An 18,524-nucleotide genomic window follows, 5' to 3' on the forward strand; every position below is an offset into this window, starting at 1 on the left:
TCAACTTCAATAATGTTAACGTTTCTATTTAGAGAGGATTAAATAAGATGTCAGTAGCATTGCAACATGAAAATCTAAAGAGGTTACTATAGTTATACAAGAAGTTTTAAACAATTCAGAGAAGAGTTTTAATGCCTCTTTAATATCTATTGTATTTGATGTTAAAATGCATTTCTTTGCACATTTTCAACCAAGAGAAAATACAGTGAAGTCATGATTTTGTACCACTTTCAAATGGCTCTTACACAGAGTACAAAATTAATTCAGTCAAATCATATGAAAATCATTACATACATACAGCTAAACAATTCACCTTGAAGTATAACATCACCATTTTATTAAGCATTTGAAATGGGCAAGTTAATTCAAAAGCAACAAAACCCTAAAAATATTTAACACCAATTTTCAATTTGGTTGTGATTTGTTTATACAAAGAATTAATGTAAAAACCTTCAAACTGTACTGTTTCAAATATTTTAATCCTTATCAATATAATTAAAATCTCAGTTTTTCAACACATGTAAGACTTTACTTACACACAAGTATGTAAACACAAAATACAAATTTCTAGTTCTACATATCTCCTCCTTGTCTCTCCCTTCTATTTCTGCTCCCAGCCCAGCTCTTGCTAGTGGACATTCATGTGTATGCACTGAAAAGGACATTTTTCTTTTCCTCCTAAAAAACATTTATATGGAAAAAATTAAAGAGAGTGTAATCATTTGTTCTATATCCTTAACCAAATCACATCAACATTTGCCCCTGCATAAATATTCATGTTAAAAATACATGGAATATTTTGTAATGATACAGCAAATATTACAGTTTGCAAATACTTTGTAGTTTTACCTCCTTTCTCTTCAAGCCTTTGATTTTACTGTCTTCTGATAAACTCCAGTTTTTACTGTTGGTAGGCAATTCCCCAATGTTAAAGAAAGCTTCTTTTCTACCTTTACTTTTAACCTGACAACATGTATGTAAGTTAGAGGTTATAAGCTTATTTGGAAGAAAAATTTTGTATATAAATTCCAGTGTCTTCTTTCAAATATTCTTGTTTGGCTTGACAAAAAGAAAAAAAAAAAAAAGCCCTTCTGAGAACATCTCATTTTTATTCCCGACAGGAATGTTGCTACCTGCATTTTATAACTAATTACTTATACCTCAGGTGACATGCTACAAGAGGCAGCATCAGAGCTGGAGCTGGTCTTAGAATTCTAGACCAGTGCTTTGACCACAGACCACATATACCACCTTCCCAATGTGGCTCATGCCTTTGCAAATTAATCAGTGAAAATCTATAGCCTAAATATGAAAAGGTACATTGATTTACATAATGTTGCATGTCGAACAATTTATAATTTATTTCAAATGGGGAAATGTGTATTAAACAACTCACCCATAAATATACTAAGAACAGCTCTCTCTAAAATAAAGGAATTTTCACACAGGTACATATTTGAGAGGAAGGACAGCTGTCAATAATTTGTTTATGGGTTTAAATTTTCCTTTCAAACTACTGACTTCATTCTGTTATGCTGATCTAATTTTAACATTGGAAAAAAAATTTTAAAGGAAAAAAAAGCAACATTTCTTATAAAATACCATACAAGAAAATTATGTGGGATGATATTTATTTTTGGTGGCATGCAAGTTTATATTTATTTAAAAGGCACTCACTGCATACAAACCCTAGTTATTATCTGCGCATGCTGATTTTTTTTAAGAAGCATAAATGAAGACTGAAGAGAATGAAGCACAAGTGCAATTCCAAACATGAAACAGGTACCTCTAGAAGTCAGTGAAGGAGGCTGAATCACATCTAATGAAAGCAAAGTAAAAATCCTAAAGAAAGATTTAATGTGATAGTATGATAAAATAGAAGCTGATTGGAACCATGTCCTCAGGTCTATGCTACACATTTATTTTTCTACTCTAAGCAGTTCATTTTTCAAATGCTCCTATAAATATATCAGGCAGGAAGACAGAGATAATAAAGGTAACACAAACTGCATCACCCATAGCATCTTTGCAAGACTTCTTTCCAAGAGACAATTCAAAAGAGTCTGGTTAACTCAGAAACCTCTATTTCCAACCTCCTTCTGCTGTAAAAATTAGACTAATATTCTATTTCTCTTGCTTCAAAATATATGACAACAAATAAAAGAGTTCACTACACTAAGATTAGCACTCCTTACTGTATGTTCTATGCATCATCTGCAACAGAATCTCTTGAAGGAAAGGAGGAAGGGCATTCTTGTTGAAAAATGTTGATTCGTGGGCTTATCCAAATCTAATGAAACAAAAATTGGGGGTAAAGGCCACTGGAATTGGTATTTAAATAAATTTCTCAGATGATTCTCAAGCAAACCAAATCTTAAGAATTATCCCTAAATAGTTAACAGTTCATGAAACATGTCTGCTTTGTGCAAATTTGAACTCCCAGGAATGTGTAGAGTCACTGTGTAAGTGGAGGAATTAATAAACCTATGAATGAATTAATGGACTAATTAAGAGCCAAGGCAAAGACCTACAAAATGTTTGGTTTTATATAAATGCCAACATTCACTAGATTCATTGTTCTCTTAAAGCCTAAAGAGGTCAAGGTAATTAGAAAAACAAAGGGCATAATATTCTTAGTGCTGTATACTAATATGTTCTAGCATTGTTCACGTAGCAGGTGCATGACAGTTGTTGACTGAAATAATGTGTTTGAATAGATTTTCTCACATTTTCACTGTAATCAGAGAGACAAGCACTGTGCTATTCAACTCTACTCATGCCACACTTCAAACCCCAAATGAAGCTGGCATTTGTGCATGCAACAACAGCAGTAAAGCAAGATGAAGATAGAATTCAGAAATGTAAAACAAACTCTATAGCAGAAGTATTTCATAGAATTTCTCTTACATTGTATCACATGGCTCAACAGGAGGAAATATTTAGCATGTGAAAAATATTTTTACACATCTGTGTACTTATATCCCAGCTTTACTAATTTAGTGAACATTTTAAAAGATAAGTGCAGGTTTTCTACAATGTTTAGTTAATTATGGTAATCAACTGTCAGTACAATTAATGGAATTTTTGAGAATATCTAATTTTTAAAAATGAGATTTACTTATATTTAAGTGATTTGGAAGATATTTTATTCATTACGTTCTAGATTTAGAATACTAAATTCAGAGGTGCTCAAAATTGTTATGTCTTAACACCCACAAATTTGGATATTTTAATCTCAAATATGTAGTAATTTTACAGAAAGTTACTTTGGTATGTGCTGAATGAGTTTCCAAGCAGTATTTAAAGCAATCTTACAGACAATATTAAAGGATCTGTAAATTTAACTTTTGAAAGTCCTCTGAATTTTACAAGAATCATTTCCACAAAGAATCCTCATTTTAAAGTCTTCTGTCACCCTGATGCACCTAATGTTCAATCTCAAAGATGAAGATAAGGTTTGTATTAATGTTCCCCTGGGCTTTAGACCATTTCACATCCTTCAGATCATTAAAAAATAAATACAGAGATAAGGAGGTAGATTTTTTTAAAAAACATTTAAAGGACCTCTCCCTTTTAAAAAAAATCATAGAGTAATAGTGCACATTTCTCATTAAGTGAAATGCATGTTCTTATTATGCAAATATGAATGTTTTTTGCTTTAAGAAGCATCCAACTTAAAAAAAAGAAAAGCAAAAACAAAACAGAACAGATTTACTTATAAAGATTGGTCACAACACAAAAGAATTTGCCAAAAGATCACCTTAATGTAAGGAGTCCCTCTAGAAAATTAAGTTTATATTCTACATAATTTGGAAAGATAGTGGGGTTTTAGAAATTCAATCACTCTATCCTACAAAGAATGCCAGTATAATTATACTTGTTATTATTTATTAAATTTAAAATAGTTTATATTCACAATCACTTTGTTTCCAGTAATGTATTTTTAATTTTTATATGATTATAAATAAGCTGAGACCAGGAAGCACAAAGCATGACTAACGCTATTGTCTTTTTTAGCATCTCTGGAACATGATTTTTATATATTAGTGTCATAATCAATTCTGAGAAAATCTGAAAAAAAAAACTTTCTAAAATAATATTCCACACTAAAATGTGTAAGAAAAGTAGCTGTCAAATAATTCTGATAACATTTTAAAATGAGTATAAATTACATAGAGAATAATTAAACATATAATTGCAACTAGCATTTCATCAAAAATAAAATGAAAAGTCTATGTAATGGAAAGAAAATGGACTCACTTTTACAAGCTGAACTACCTTTTGAACTAATGAAGTTTCTCAAATTTTCTGTGAGAGCTAACAATGCAAAATACATAAGGATTTTTATAAACCTCTTGTTGCTCCACTTTATGTTTCCACTTTTGAAAACTTACAGACTTTAGTAAATTATTCACATTATTATTCACTGTGATGAATTTCTAGCACAATTACTAAAATACCTGAGAATATCTTTTTTTTTTCTTTTTGTCTTTTGTCTTTTTTGTTGTTCTTGTTGTTGCTATTTCTTGGGCCGATCCCACGGCATATGGAGGTTCCCAGGCTAGGGGGTGAATCGGAGCTGTAGCCACCGGCCTACGCCAGAGCCACAGCAACGCTGGATCCGAGCCGCATCTGCAACCTACACCACAGCGCACGGCAACGCCTGATCGTTAACCCACTGAGCAAGGGCAGGGACTGAACCCGCAACCTCATGGTTCCTAGTCGGATTCGTTAACCACTGCGCCACGACGGGAACTCCTGAGAATATCTTTATTTGAGGTTGAGAACTACTTAGTTTGAGATGAACTGGCAGATATCTTACTCCATATCTTCTGTAATTACAGCACCAATTTCAGAGGTACTTAAAAATTGTTATCTCTTAAAATTCCACAAATTTGGATATTTTATTCTCTAGCATATATTAATTCCATATTAAGCTACCTTTGCACTATGATGTGTAAGTAGTATTCAAAGCAATTACAGAAAATATTTAATCTACTAAAAGGTTATAGATGCCATATAATAATATTTTCACATGCCTTAGAAAAGAAATCCATAAATACAATTAAACTGTAAAAATTAAATATTAATCAGTATGCATTAATAGTGCTGGTTTCCTTAACAAAACAAGGGTCAATAGTTCTACTACCTTTCTATTAAGTTAAGTTCTACTAACTTAACAGTTCTACTACTCGTTCAACTAAAAGCTTTTTCTCCTTCCAATCAACCAATTTTACTGAGAATAATCTTTTGTTATATTAACATTAACTAAAAATTATACTTTTTACTTATTTATTGGTTCACAAAGTATATAGACTGCTTCTCATGCATAATAAATAAAATTTTCAGCCAGTTATACCTGGTATGGATAACAATGACAAGCTAAATCCTTAAAACGAACAAGCCACAGAAAATTCATTCTAGACAATGTTGTGGATTCAAAAAGATACTTAAAATATCAGATGTCTCTGTTGCATGTTACAATGATTTCATGTACTTAAATTTGATTTCAAATTAATTTTCAAGAACTTAGCATTTATATTTTTCCTTAAATATGGTTAATCACATGTTTCTCTGGAATCAGAGTTTCAAGACTATTATCTTAAAAGTCTTTAGTAATAAACAAAATTATGTAAATCTAATATTAAAATAACTAGTTAGATAGATACTATATAGTTTCTAAATTCATGCAGGAGTATTGCATCAATTGAATCCGATGAAATTATTAAGAGATATACATGAATGTTGAAGAAGTGAGGTGTTAAAATTGAAAAACCTATTGACCATTTTATTTCATACCCATACTTCACATATTTCATCCATTACTATATCATGACTGAAAAATTCTTAGCTCTGGCATTAACTGAAATTATTCACATACATCTGTTTGATTTCCTGCAAAAGATGAGTCATTCATTACCTTAAGGTGTAAGTAACATTGTAAGTCATAGCTTACATATACTACTTTTGATGATAACTGAGTCTACATTTTAATTTTTTAAATAATTGAATAATATTAATGGATAGGAGTATTAGGGCCTTAAAAACAAAATATATTTAATATCCAAATAATATTTTACTTAACTGATGAATTTTCTGGGCAAAACAATTTTTGGATAAAATTTCCTGTTATATGACCTCTGTTCACTGAGACAACTAGGCAACAGGGCTGCACTTGGAATTATTTTAGGGCATAGCATAGTGGATGTGTAATGTTTTCTATCAGTGCAGGGAAATCTTGTAAACTAGAGACCACCACTAGCAGCCTGTGCAAACATATGTGGACTCGTGGAGAAAGTCCAAACCTCCAACTACCTCTCATTCTTAAATGTGCTCAAACCACAGCTTAAAATGTATAAACTGAGGACCAGCTATTAGTTGCTCATAATAGGTAGTCTCCAAAACCCAATGCTTTGGTCTTCAGCTGAGGAAACCAGAATCTTCAAAACAGAGGAGCTGAGATCTACAGCTGACAGCACTGAGTGGACACCTGAGTCTCCTTAAAGAATCCCTTGATACTACTCATGTTAAATGAGTTCCTCCACTCTAAAGAGATATTCCTGAGACTATCAGGAATCCCAAAGTGATGCAGAGATGCCTGGACTCTTCAAAAGATTCTCTTTGCAAAATTGAGTATAACTGTCTTCATGTGGATATAACTGACCATGAGCTATCATATAAAGGAAAGAAGGGAGACAGAATATTGGCACAACACAAGGTCAAAAGACCAACACACCAACACTGATGTTATTATAGACAACATCCATTAACAGTCACGGTTCAAGACCTGCTCCCTCCACTGTCACTGACAGAAGCAGAGGAACTCATCACAGGCAGAGTCATGGAGTGCAACTGCAAGAGTCCATTCCCACTACAGCAAACTGCAGTGTAATGACCACGCTCTGCCTGCCGAACTACATCTGCTTGGCCTCTGGGACTTACTAGAGGAAATCTGTTTCTCTAGGAAACACTTCCTATTACCATCCTCTATACTTCTAAATTAGATGTTATTCCTATGTATAACCTTATGCTTAATCAAATTAGCACGTATAGCAAAAATTATTAGAGTGATATAATTAATTTTTATCTTGAACACTAGAATGTAAAATTTCCTGCAAACAGAAACCATGATTATTTTCTTTTTACATCCCCAGGACCAAGCCCAGTGCCTAGCACATGGTAAGTGGTTAGTAAATGTTTGCTGAATGAACAGAAGTTGAATAAAGGCACCATCACCACCATTGGCACATCTGCCACATTAATGATTGGGAGGCGGGTTGATAAGATTCCTTAAAAAACACCCAGACTTAATTGTTCTTAAAAAAAAAAAAAAAAGATGAACAGCTTGAACTGAAAGTGTTATAACATAGTCTTGCAATATGCAGTTATTATAACATCAGAAAGTATCAGTGAATGTGCCATCATTGATTAAATAACACCTTGTAGGACTAGGCATGGAGACATATCATTTATTATAATGATAGTATTTTACTGCCATAAACATTTAAAATGCAGGAAGTTAGTTTAGAAAAAAAGTAAATTTAAAAACATCTGTATATTTTTAGGATTCTTTTTTTCTATATGTTAAACTTATTTAAAGCCTTCAAATGATTTTATTATTTCTTTTCTAGTACCTTGTTACAAAATATTTGAAAATTCACCGAGTTATTTAGATTAGCACAGCTAATATAACTGAATTAAAAACTCATTGCTTTATATTAGCTCATGCTCTGAGATAAGATTTCCTTTTTTTGAAAAAATGGTTTTACAAAAAAGTAGTTCAATTTTAAAAACAGTATTATGCAGAGATTTCTGATTAAAAAAACATATTTACTTCATTAGAAGATACAGAAACACTGAAATCTCTGCACATTTTCCTGTTCTTTATGGAAGACAAATAAACATTAATTTACTATATGTCCCTTTAAAATTAACTTGCTTTTTCTAAAACATCCTTGAAACAATAGGGGGACATCTTGAAATCCGGGCTGAATTGTGTATTTCAGATACATTTTATAGACAAAGGTGTGATCATGGCAATCATAATCAGAGAATAAAGCAGACTTGAATTTGTGTCACAAGTGCAGAAAATAAAGCTTGAATAAGTAGTCAGAAGTAAGTGCTGCAAATACAAAGCCAAAAATACAGTGCAGTAAGTACTTCACATGCTCAGGGAGTTTCAGCTTAACTCTTACATGCAACTCCATGAAAGTCTACTATAAAGTGTGTGTTAAATGATTTCTGTCCCCTAAAGACAAAACTACTCAAAACTTTTAAAATCTCTTAACCACTACACATTTTTATAATACCAGAGAAGAAAAAGATAAATTATTAATTTTTAAAATTACCCAGCAATTCCATTGCATCATCTTCATTATCAATATCTTCTTCTGCTACAGATGGGGTGGGGCTATGGACAGACTCAAAAGAATCTTGAGAGAGCATTGCTGCCAGAAGTTTCTTATGTCGCTGTTGCTGCTGTTTTAATCCTTTAGTCTTGGGCTCCACTTTTAAGCTGAAGAAACAGTAAATGTTCATTTTCATTGATGCTGACATCATCAATTAGCTGTGGTAACTAAGGAAAATCTATAAACAAATTTTCAATTATTTTGCTTTGCAAATGTATGCACAGTAAAACTTTCCCCAAGGATAATGGAAATATAGACTGCCTTCTTTCTAAGACATCCTTTGATATCTCATTAACAATTTCCTAGATGAGTGTATGTGAAGAACAGGACAGACAGACACCTGGTCCATTTAAGAAAGGAGGTGCTGACTAGCTTCTAAGAACTGTTGCTGTGTGGGAATTAAAGCTCACTATTAATGGATTTTCTAAATTTTATTAGAGGAGGTAGAAAGTCCAGATCATTATAAGAAATTCCCTGATTTACAAAAAAAATGCATGTTGAGCAAAACACAAGTAATGGGATAACTACTTTAACATATACAATAAGATTTTTTAAAATGAAAACTTTAAAATAAGTTTCCTCACTTGTCCTATCATGCTGCCTAGAACTGGGGATAGGACAGGGTAGGAGAAGGGATGGAACCAGAATTGGCATTTCAATGTTTCTCAGAGTCTTCCAGTCTAAGAGTCTTTGGAAATGTGGAAGCGTTTCCTTGTGATAAGCCATCCTCTTTGGGTAAATGCTCAGTCCTTCCTGGTTCACTCCTCCAACTTCCCAGGACAGTGTCTGACCGGAACACTTACACATCCATGTGGTACCTGTACATAGCTTTAAAAATTGTCCCAAAGTTCTCTTCTCTATTATCAGATCTCTTTCCATATCATCACCCAGAGGAAGACAATGGTAAATGTCACCCAATGAAGGGAAAAGATGGATGAAGAAGAGAAGGAAGGAGAGGTAAGTCTCTCTAAAAGTGCTAAGAAAGCCCGGCCAGGGGGAAGGCAAATGAGCAGGAGGAAGTTATATACACTGTCCCCAGTCCTAGCAGCCTAAAACATAGAAGAGGCTCAGTTTAAATTAAAAAAAAAAAAAAAAAACAGTTAAGTTTCAGGGCACAGATAGAACGTTTCAAGCTGTCTTAAACAGAAGTGCCGGAGTTCCCGTCGTGGCGCAGTGGTTAACGAATCCGACTAGGAACCATGAGGTTGCGGGTTCGGTCCCTGCCCTTGCTCAGTGGGTTAACCATCCGGCGTTGCCGTGAGCTGTGGTGTAGGTTGCAGACTCGGCTCAGATCTCGTGTTGCTGTGGCTCTGGCGTAGGCTGGTGGCTACAGCTCCGATTCAACCCCTAGCCTGGGAACCTCCATATGCCGCGGGAGTGGCCCAAGAAATAGCAACAACAACAACAACAACAAAAGACAAAAGACAGAAGTGCCAAGCTCAACACTGTCTCCTGAATGCTTTTACAGAGGCTTAATGGTACTTCCTTTTCTTCTTCATCCATCTTTTCCTTTCATTGGGCGACATTTACCGTTTTCTTCCTCTGCCCGATGATACAGAAAGAAATCGGATTATAGAGAAGAGAACTTTGGGACAGTTTTTAAAACGATGTACAGTTACCATGTGGACATATAAGTGTTCCAGTCAGACACTGTCCTGGGAAGTTGGAGGAGAGAACAAGGAAGGACTGAGCATTTACCCAAAGGAGGTTGGAAATGGCAAAACGACATTGTATGTTGTCAGCGGGCAAGGATTAATCAGCTGCTCCTCACTAGTTCACCTCAAAGTTAGGGTGGATATGAGAGAAGATCAAGGGAAACAAAATCAAATGGTGGAGAAAAAGCTTTCTCTTTCCCTCAGGTTAAGACTAGTTAATAAATTCAGAAGGAATGACAGAATCAGAAAATCACCATTAGGCAACCACCAATGTAGTAACTGTTCAGGCAATGATCATCAATGGATGCTAATGCCCTTTGCTGACAGACCGCCAGCGGAGAAGGACTACCAAAAATCTCAAGGTGTCTTCCAACATATTACTTATGTTTTTAATTGAATTTCTTTGCCTTGAAGCAATTATAGATTTATATGCTCTTGTAAGAAATAAGAGAGAGAGATCCTGTGCACCCTTTATGCAGTTTCCCTTAAAGGTAACATCTTTTAAAACAATGGCACAATATCACAGCCAGGATACTGACAATAATACAGTTCTTCAGTATTACTTAGATTCTCATTTTAACTGGACTCATGTATGCGTGCCTCTTCATGTATGTGGTTCCAGACAATTCCAGCACTTTCTTAGGTTTGTGTATTAAGTACCATCACCACAGTCAAGGTTCAGACAAGATCAGATACTATAACGTTTCCTCATGTTGTTCTTTTCTAACCATCACCACCTTCCTCCATACCCTTCTTTCTGCATCCCTCATTTCTGGCAATCACAAATCGGTTCTCCTTTCCTATAATTTTCTGATTTCAATAATGTAATTAATGAACTCGTACAGTATGTAATCTCTTAGGATTTGCTTTTCTCATGCAGTGTAATTCCCTGGAGATTCATTAATGTTACTGTGTGTATCAAAAGCCCACTTATTTTCTTTGCTGTGTAGTATTCCATGGCATGGATATACTTCGGTTTCCCTATAACCATTCACACACTGAAGGACATCCGGGATGTCTTAAGCTTTCTGGCTATTTAGAGCTGCCATGAACATTCAGGTACATGTTTTTGTGTGAATGTTAGGTGTCCATTACTCTGAGATAAATGCCCAAAAGTACGAATGCTAGGTCATACGGTAGTTGCATGTTTAGCTTTTTTAAAGTTTTTGTTTTATATAATTTTTAAAGGTGACTTTCCATTTATCATTATACAAAATAATGGCTATTTCCCCCATCTTGCACAATCCATCCTTGAGCTTATCTTAAATCCAATAGTTTGTATCTCACCCCAATCCCTATATTTCCCCCCACACACAGTGGTAACCATTAGTTTGTTCTCTATATCTGTGAGTGTGCTTCTTTTTTGCTATATTCACTAGTTGGTTATATTTTTCAGATTCCACATATACATATTATATAGTATCTGTCTTTCTCTGACATTTCACTTGACACAGTGCTCTCCAAATCCATCCATGTTGCTGCAAATGGCAAAATCTTGTTCTTTTTATGGCTGAGTAGTTCCATTGTGTATGTGTTTGCACACACACACACACATGATAACATATGTCACATCTTCTTTATCCATTCATCTGCTGATAGAAATTTAGGTTGCTTCCACATCTTGGAATTGCAAATAATGTTGCAATGAACACTGGGGTATGTGTATATTTTCATTTTTTCAGATATATACCCAAGAATGGAATTGGGTCATACAGTGGTTCTACCTTCAGTTTTTTGAGAAACCTCCATACACTTTTTTCCACAATGGCTGCATCAATTTACATTCCCACTGTTGTGAGACATGTTTCTACAATATTTTCTTAGCCTCTTTGCTGAAAACTCCATCTTGTCCTGCTTTACTTTATTCCATCTTCCTGCTTGAAAAACAGTCACAGTGATGGTAAATGACTTAAGCTTAAGAACAAAGACCAAAGGTATAAGTTATTCATAGGGTCAGCTGGGAATGAGGACTTAATGCATTGGTCTAGGCACTCCAGACCTGTGCAGACTGACACACCGTTTGCACAGCATGATACATCCTCTTAAGAATAAAAGAGGAGTAAAGACACATGTACTCCAATGTTCATTGCAGCACTATTTACAATAGCCAAGACATAGAAACAACCTAAATGTCCATCGACAGAGGAGTGGATCCAGAAGAAGTGGTACATATACACAATGGAATATTACTCAGCCATCAAAAGGAAGGAAATACCAGCATTTTTAGCAACATGGATGGACCTAGAAACTATCATGCTAAGTGAAGTCAGCCATACAGTGAAACACCAACATCAAATGCTTTCACTGACATGTGGAATCTGAAAAAAGGACAGACGGAACTTCTTTGCAGAACAGATGCTGACTCACAGACATTGAAAAACTTATGGTCTCCGGAGGAGACAGTTTGGGGGGTGGGGGGATGTGCTTGGGCTGTGGGATGGAAATCCTGTGAAATCAGATTGTTATGATCATTATACAACTACAGATGTGATAAATTCATTTGAGTAAGAAAAAAATGAAAAAAAAAAAAAGAATAAAAGAGGAGCCTCATGGCCCCAAGGGGTTTATGAGGGGTCATTAGCTGGATATGCATTAGCAAGGAGAACCGAGGTGCAAACCTAGGCACTCTGCGTTGCTGCAGATAGGCACATGGTCTGCAGAAGCATAGTGGTGATTCTCTAGATGCTATGCATAGATAGCTGATGCCAAGCTTCCTCAAATGCTAATGATTGTTAAATGCCTAAAGGTCAGAATAAAAGCTTATGCAACCGGCTATGTGACTTTTAAAACAACTTAAAAAAACTATATCTTGCACCTACAACCCCCTTCTTACTTGACATAATCCTAAAGAACACAATAAAAGCAGTGTGGTTTCTTAAGGTGGGGCTCTTGGTCCCTGAGACCTTGAGTCCCCGGTTCCCATCTTTACTTAAATGTCTCTGCGCCTTGTTTTATGTTAACTTTTTTCCTTAAGTTTCACAGCACCTGTTCTTCAGCTCCATCCTGCTGAGCTGGTCTTGGCATCCCACCAATAGTGTACGAGGGTTTCCTTTTCCCCATATCCTCGAAAACATGTTAATTGTGTTCTTTTTGATGACAGCCATTCTGATAAGTATGATGTGATATCTCATTGTGGCTCTTATTTGCATCCCCTGATGATTAGCAATGTTTTGCTAATCATCAATGAAACATCTTTTCATCTACCTGTTGGCCATCCATATTTCCCCTTTGGAAAGAATGTCTATTAAGTTCATCTATTTTTGGAACATGGGAAATTGAACATAATTGACAGTACCCCGGCAGGGCTGTCAGACTCAGAACCGATGCTCTGTCCACGTGAAGCCTGAAAGTGAAGCCGTTTCCTCTACTTGCAATGCTGTCAGTCCAGAAGCTGAGATGAAGGGTCCTGCCTGCCACAAGAGCAGCTATGATGGATCGATCGAGGCCAGGACTTTAGCACCCTCAATCTATGAAAAACACGGAACCACCAAACCTAGAGAACAGGAGGGGATGACAAAGAGACAAGATTCCAGAGTAGAAGGACTCAAGATCACCTCCTCTCACACAAACACCAAAATTACAACTAACTGTTGAACAACCATCAACAAAATAGACTTGAAGCTACCAAAAAAGATATCCTATATCCAAAGATAAAGAAGAAGTCTCATCAAGATGGTAGGAGGGGTGCTTTCATGATATAAGCAATCCCATAACTGCCTGGTGGGTGACCCACAGACTGGAAAATAACTACATTGCAGAGGCTCTTCCAGAGGAGTGAGAAAATTTGGAGCTCCATATCAGGTTCCCATGCCTGAGGGTCTGCATTGGGAGGAGCATCCCCTGGAGCATTTGACATTGAAGGCCAGTGAGGCTTAACCACAGGAGCTCCATAGGACTCAGGGAGACAGAGACTTAACTCCAGGAGGGCACACAGGGTTTCATGTGCACTGGATCACAGGACAAAGCAGGACAAAGAATCTGGATCAAGCCCACTGGGAGGTCTTAGAGGGTTCCTGAGAGAGCAGGGGTGGCCGTGGCTCACTGTGGAAGGACACTGGAGGCAGGGGTCCCAGGAATAATCATCTGTGTGAGCTCCCCTGAGGCTGCCATTTTGGAAAAATTTGGCCACACCCATCAGGGCTGAGAAGCCCCAGGCCAGACAACAAACAGGGTGGAAACACAGCTCCACACATCAGCAAATAGGCTGCCCCCAATCACACCCAGAGACAAAGCCCCATCCACCAGAGGGATAAGAATAAGCTCCACCTACCAGTGGGCAGGCACCAGTCCCTGCCATCAGGAAGCCCCTGTATCAATCAACTTCACCCACAAAGAGGCAGACACCTGAAGAAAGAGAGGCTATAACCCTCTAACCTGAAGAAAGGAGACCACACAAAAAGTTCTACAAAATGAAAAGTCAGAGAAACATGAGTCAGATGAAGGAACAAGACAAAACCCCAGAAGAACAGCTAAAAGAAGTGGTGATAGGATACCTGTCTGAAAAATACTTTAGAGTAATTCTAGTAAGGATGATCCAAGATTGTGGGAAAAAAATAGAGGCAAAGATCAATGAATTAGAAGAAACGTTTAAGAAAGGAATAGAAGATTTAAAGATTCAACAAGCAGAGATGATCAACACAATAGCTGAAATAAAAAATTCTCTAGAAGAAAACAATAGCACAATACAGGAGGCAGAAGAACAAAAAAGCGAGGTGGAAGACAGACTGGTGGAAATCACTGATGTGGAACAGAATAAAGAAAAAAGAATGAAAAGAATTGAGGATGGTCTAAAATAACTCTGGGACAACTTTAAATGCCACAACATTTGCAACATAGGGGTGCAAGAAGGAGAAGAGAGAGATAAAGGGCCAGAGAAAATATTTGAAGAAATAATAACTGAACATTTCCCTAACATGGGAAAGGAATCACTCACTCAAAGGAAGCACAATGAATACCATATAGAATAAACCCAAGGAGAAACACACCAAGACACGTATTAATCAAACTGTCCAACATTAAAGTCAAAGAGCAAATATTGAAAGCAGCTAGGGAAAAGCAACAAATAACATAGAAGGGAACCCCAATAAGGTTATCAGCTGATTTTTCAGTAGAAACTCTGCAGGCCAGAAGGTAGTGGCATGATATACTTAAAGTGATGAAAGGAAAAAACATGCAGCCAAGATTACTCTACCCAGCAAGGCTTTCTTTCAGATTTGAAGGAGAAGTCAAAATCTTTACAGACAAGCAAAGGCTAAGAGAATTCAGTGCCACCAAACCAGCTTTACAACAAATATTAAAGGAACTTCTCTAGGCAGAAAGAAAAGGCCACAACTAGAAAGAAGAAAATTACAATGAGGAGGCTCACCAGTAAAGGCAAACATTAGTAAAGGTAGGAAATCATCCATCCATAAATATGCCACCAAAAGCAGCAGTTGTGAGAAGAGGAAGGTACAAATGCAGGATCCTGGAAATGCATTTGCAATTAAGAGACCAGCAACTTAATCTTGTGTGTATATATAGACTCCTATATCAAAACCTCATGGTTACCACAAACCAAAAACCTACAGTAGATGCAATTCAAACACAACACTAAAGATAGTCATCAAACCACAAGAGAACAAAAGGGAAGAGAAAAGGCCAAGAGATAAAGGGCCAGAGAAAATCGACAAAAACAAATCCAAAACAATTAACAAAAGGCAGTAAGAACATACATATCAACAATTACCTTAAATATAAATGGACTAAATGCTCCAACCAAAAGACATAGACTGGCTGAATGGATACAAAAACAAGACCCATATATATGCTGTATAAAGAAGATGTGGTACACAAAGCACACCCACAATGGAATATTATTCAGCCATAAAAAGGAATAAAATAATGCCATTTGCAGCAACATGGATGGGACCTAGAGATATTAAGTGAAGTTTGACAGTAAAAACAAACATCACATGATATCACTTATATGTGGAATCTAAAAAAAAGATACAAATGAATTTATTGCAGAACAGACTCACAGACTTTAAACAAACTTATGGTTACCAAAGGAGACAGGTGGGGTGGGGGAAGGGGTGGACTGGGGATTTGAGCTTGGCACATGTACACTGTATATTGAATGCCTGGCCAGTGGGGACCTGCTGTCAGCACAGGGAACTCTATACAATCAATATTCTGTAATAATCTATATGGGAAAAGAATCTGAAAAAGAATGGATGTGTGTATATGTGTAACTGAATCACTTTGTTGTATAGCAGAAATGATCACAACTTGTAAATCAACTCCACTTCAACAAAATTTTTTAATATGGGAAAAAAAGTTCATCTATTTTTTAATTAAGTTTTTTTATGTTCAGTTTTATGAGCTGTTTATATATGTTGCATAATAGTCCCTTACTGGTCATATCATTTGTAAATATTTTATCCCATTCAGTAAGTTGTCTTTTTGTTTTGTTGACAGTTTCCTTTGCTGTGCATAACCTTATAAGTTTTACTAGATCTCATTTATTTATTTTTGCTTTTATATCCTTTAAGAGACAGATTCAAAATGATATTGCCACAATTTATGTCAAAGAGCATTCTGCCTATGCTTTACTCTAGGAGTTTTACAGTATCTGATCTTAACATTTAGGCCTTTTTGAGTTTATTTATTTATTTTAAAATTTTTTGGTCTTTTTAGAGCCGCACCTACAGCATATAGAGGTTCTCAGGCTAGGGGTTGTTTTGGAGTTGTAGCTACCAGCCTATGCCACGTCCACAGCAATGCCAGATCCGAGCTGCATCTGTGACCCACACCACAGCTCACAGCAATGCCAGATCCTTAAACCACTGAGAGAGGCCAGGGATCAAACCTGCATCCTCATGGATACTAGCCTAGTTCATTACTGCTGAGCCACAATGGAACTCCCTTGGGTTTATTTTTATATATGGTTCTAGAGAATATTCTAATTTCATCTTTTTACATGTACAGCTTCCCAGCACCATTTATTGAAGAGACTGTCTTTTCTCCACTGTATATCCTTGCTTCCCTTGCAGTAGATTAATTGATCATAAGCATGTGGGGTTATTTCTGGGCTCTCTATCCTGTTCCATTGACCCATGTGTCAGTTTTTGTGCCAGTGCCATAAGGGATGAAGCAAAAGCTGTTCTAACAGGGAAGTTTATAGTGATCCAGGCTTACCTCAGGAAACAAGAAAATTCTCAAATAAACAATCTAATCTTACACCTAAAGGAACTAGGGAAAAAAGAACAAACAAAACCTGAAGTTAGTAGAAGGAAATAAATTATAAAGATTAGAGCACAAATGAATGAAACAGATTAAAAAAGCAATAGAAAAGATGAATGAAACTAAAAGCTGGTTCTTTGAAAAGATAAAAAAAATTCATAAATCTTTATTTTTATTTATTTCTTAAAATATTTTTACGGCCACACCTGTGGCATATGGAAGTTCCCAGGCTAGGGGTCGAAGTTGGAGTTGCAGGTGCCAGGCTACATCACAGCCACAGCAACATGGTATCTGTAACCATGTCTGCGACCTATACCACAGCTAATGGCAATGTCGGCTCTTTAACCCACTGAGCAAGGCCAGGGATCGAGCCTGATCCTCATGGATACTAGTCAGGTTCATAATGCACCGAGACACAATGGGAACTCTGGTAAATCTTTACTGAGCTGGATTCATGAAGAAAACAAAGGGAGAGAGCCCAAATCAATAAAATCAGAAATGAAAAATGAGAAGCTACAACCAGTACCACAGAAATATAAAATATTATAAGAACCTACTATGAACAACTATATGCCAAAAAAAAAAAAATACAACCCAGAAGAAATGAACAAATTCTTAGACAGGCACAATTTCCTAAGACTGAACCAGGAAGAAATAGAAAATTGAACAGACTAATTACCAGTAATAAAACTGAATCAGTAATTTAAAAGTTCCCAACAAATGGAAGCCCAGGACCAGGTGGCTTCACAGGTGAAATCTACCATTTACTTACAGAAGAGTTAACATCTATCCTCCTGAAACTACTCCCAAAAAACTGCAGAGGAAGGAACATTTCTGAACTCATTCTATGAGGCCAGCATCATGCTGACAGCAAAATCAGATAAAGATATTACAAAAAAAGAAAATTATGAGCCAACATCACTGATGAACACAGATGCAAATATCCCCAAAGAAGTGCTAGCAACTGAATTCAACAATACATCAGAAGGATCATACACCATGATCAAGTGGGATTTATCCCAAGGATGCAAACATTTTTCAATATCTGAAAATCAACATGATACACTACATTAACAAACTGAAGAGTAAAAACCATATGATCACTTCAGTAGATGCAGAAAAAGCTTTTGGTAATTCAACATCCACTTATAAAAACTCTCTAGAAAATGAGAATAGAGGGAAAATACCTTAACATAATAAAGGCCATAACATCATACCAAATGGTGAAAAGCTGAAATAT

The 18,524-nt window shown here is 36.1% G+C and overlaps 1 protein-coding gene across 8 annotated transcripts in view; it reads right to left on the minus strand.

Annotated features, from left to right (window-relative positions):
- C6H8orf34 (chromosome 6 C8orf34 homolog) overlaps positions 1–18,524 on the minus strand; it is a 361,855-nt gene that overhangs the window by 216,182 nt on the left and 127,149 nt on the right. For all 8 annotated transcript variants that reach the window (XM_047783787.1, XM_047783785.1, XM_047783789.1 and 5 more), the window contains exon 7: positions 8,349–8,515. In XM_047783787.1, coding sequence (XP_047639743.1) covers positions 8,349–8,515 — 167 coding nt within the window. The remainder of the gene's footprint in view (positions 1–8,348; positions 8,516–18,524) is intronic.

This window comes from Phacochoerus africanus, chromosome 6, assembly GCF_016906955.1.
Source record: "Phacochoerus africanus isolate WHEZ1 chromosome 6, ROS_Pafr_v1, whole genome shotgun sequence".
In the NCBI taxonomy this organism is placed as follows: Eukaryota; Metazoa; Chordata; class Mammalia; order Artiodactyla; family Suidae; genus Phacochoerus; species Phacochoerus africanus.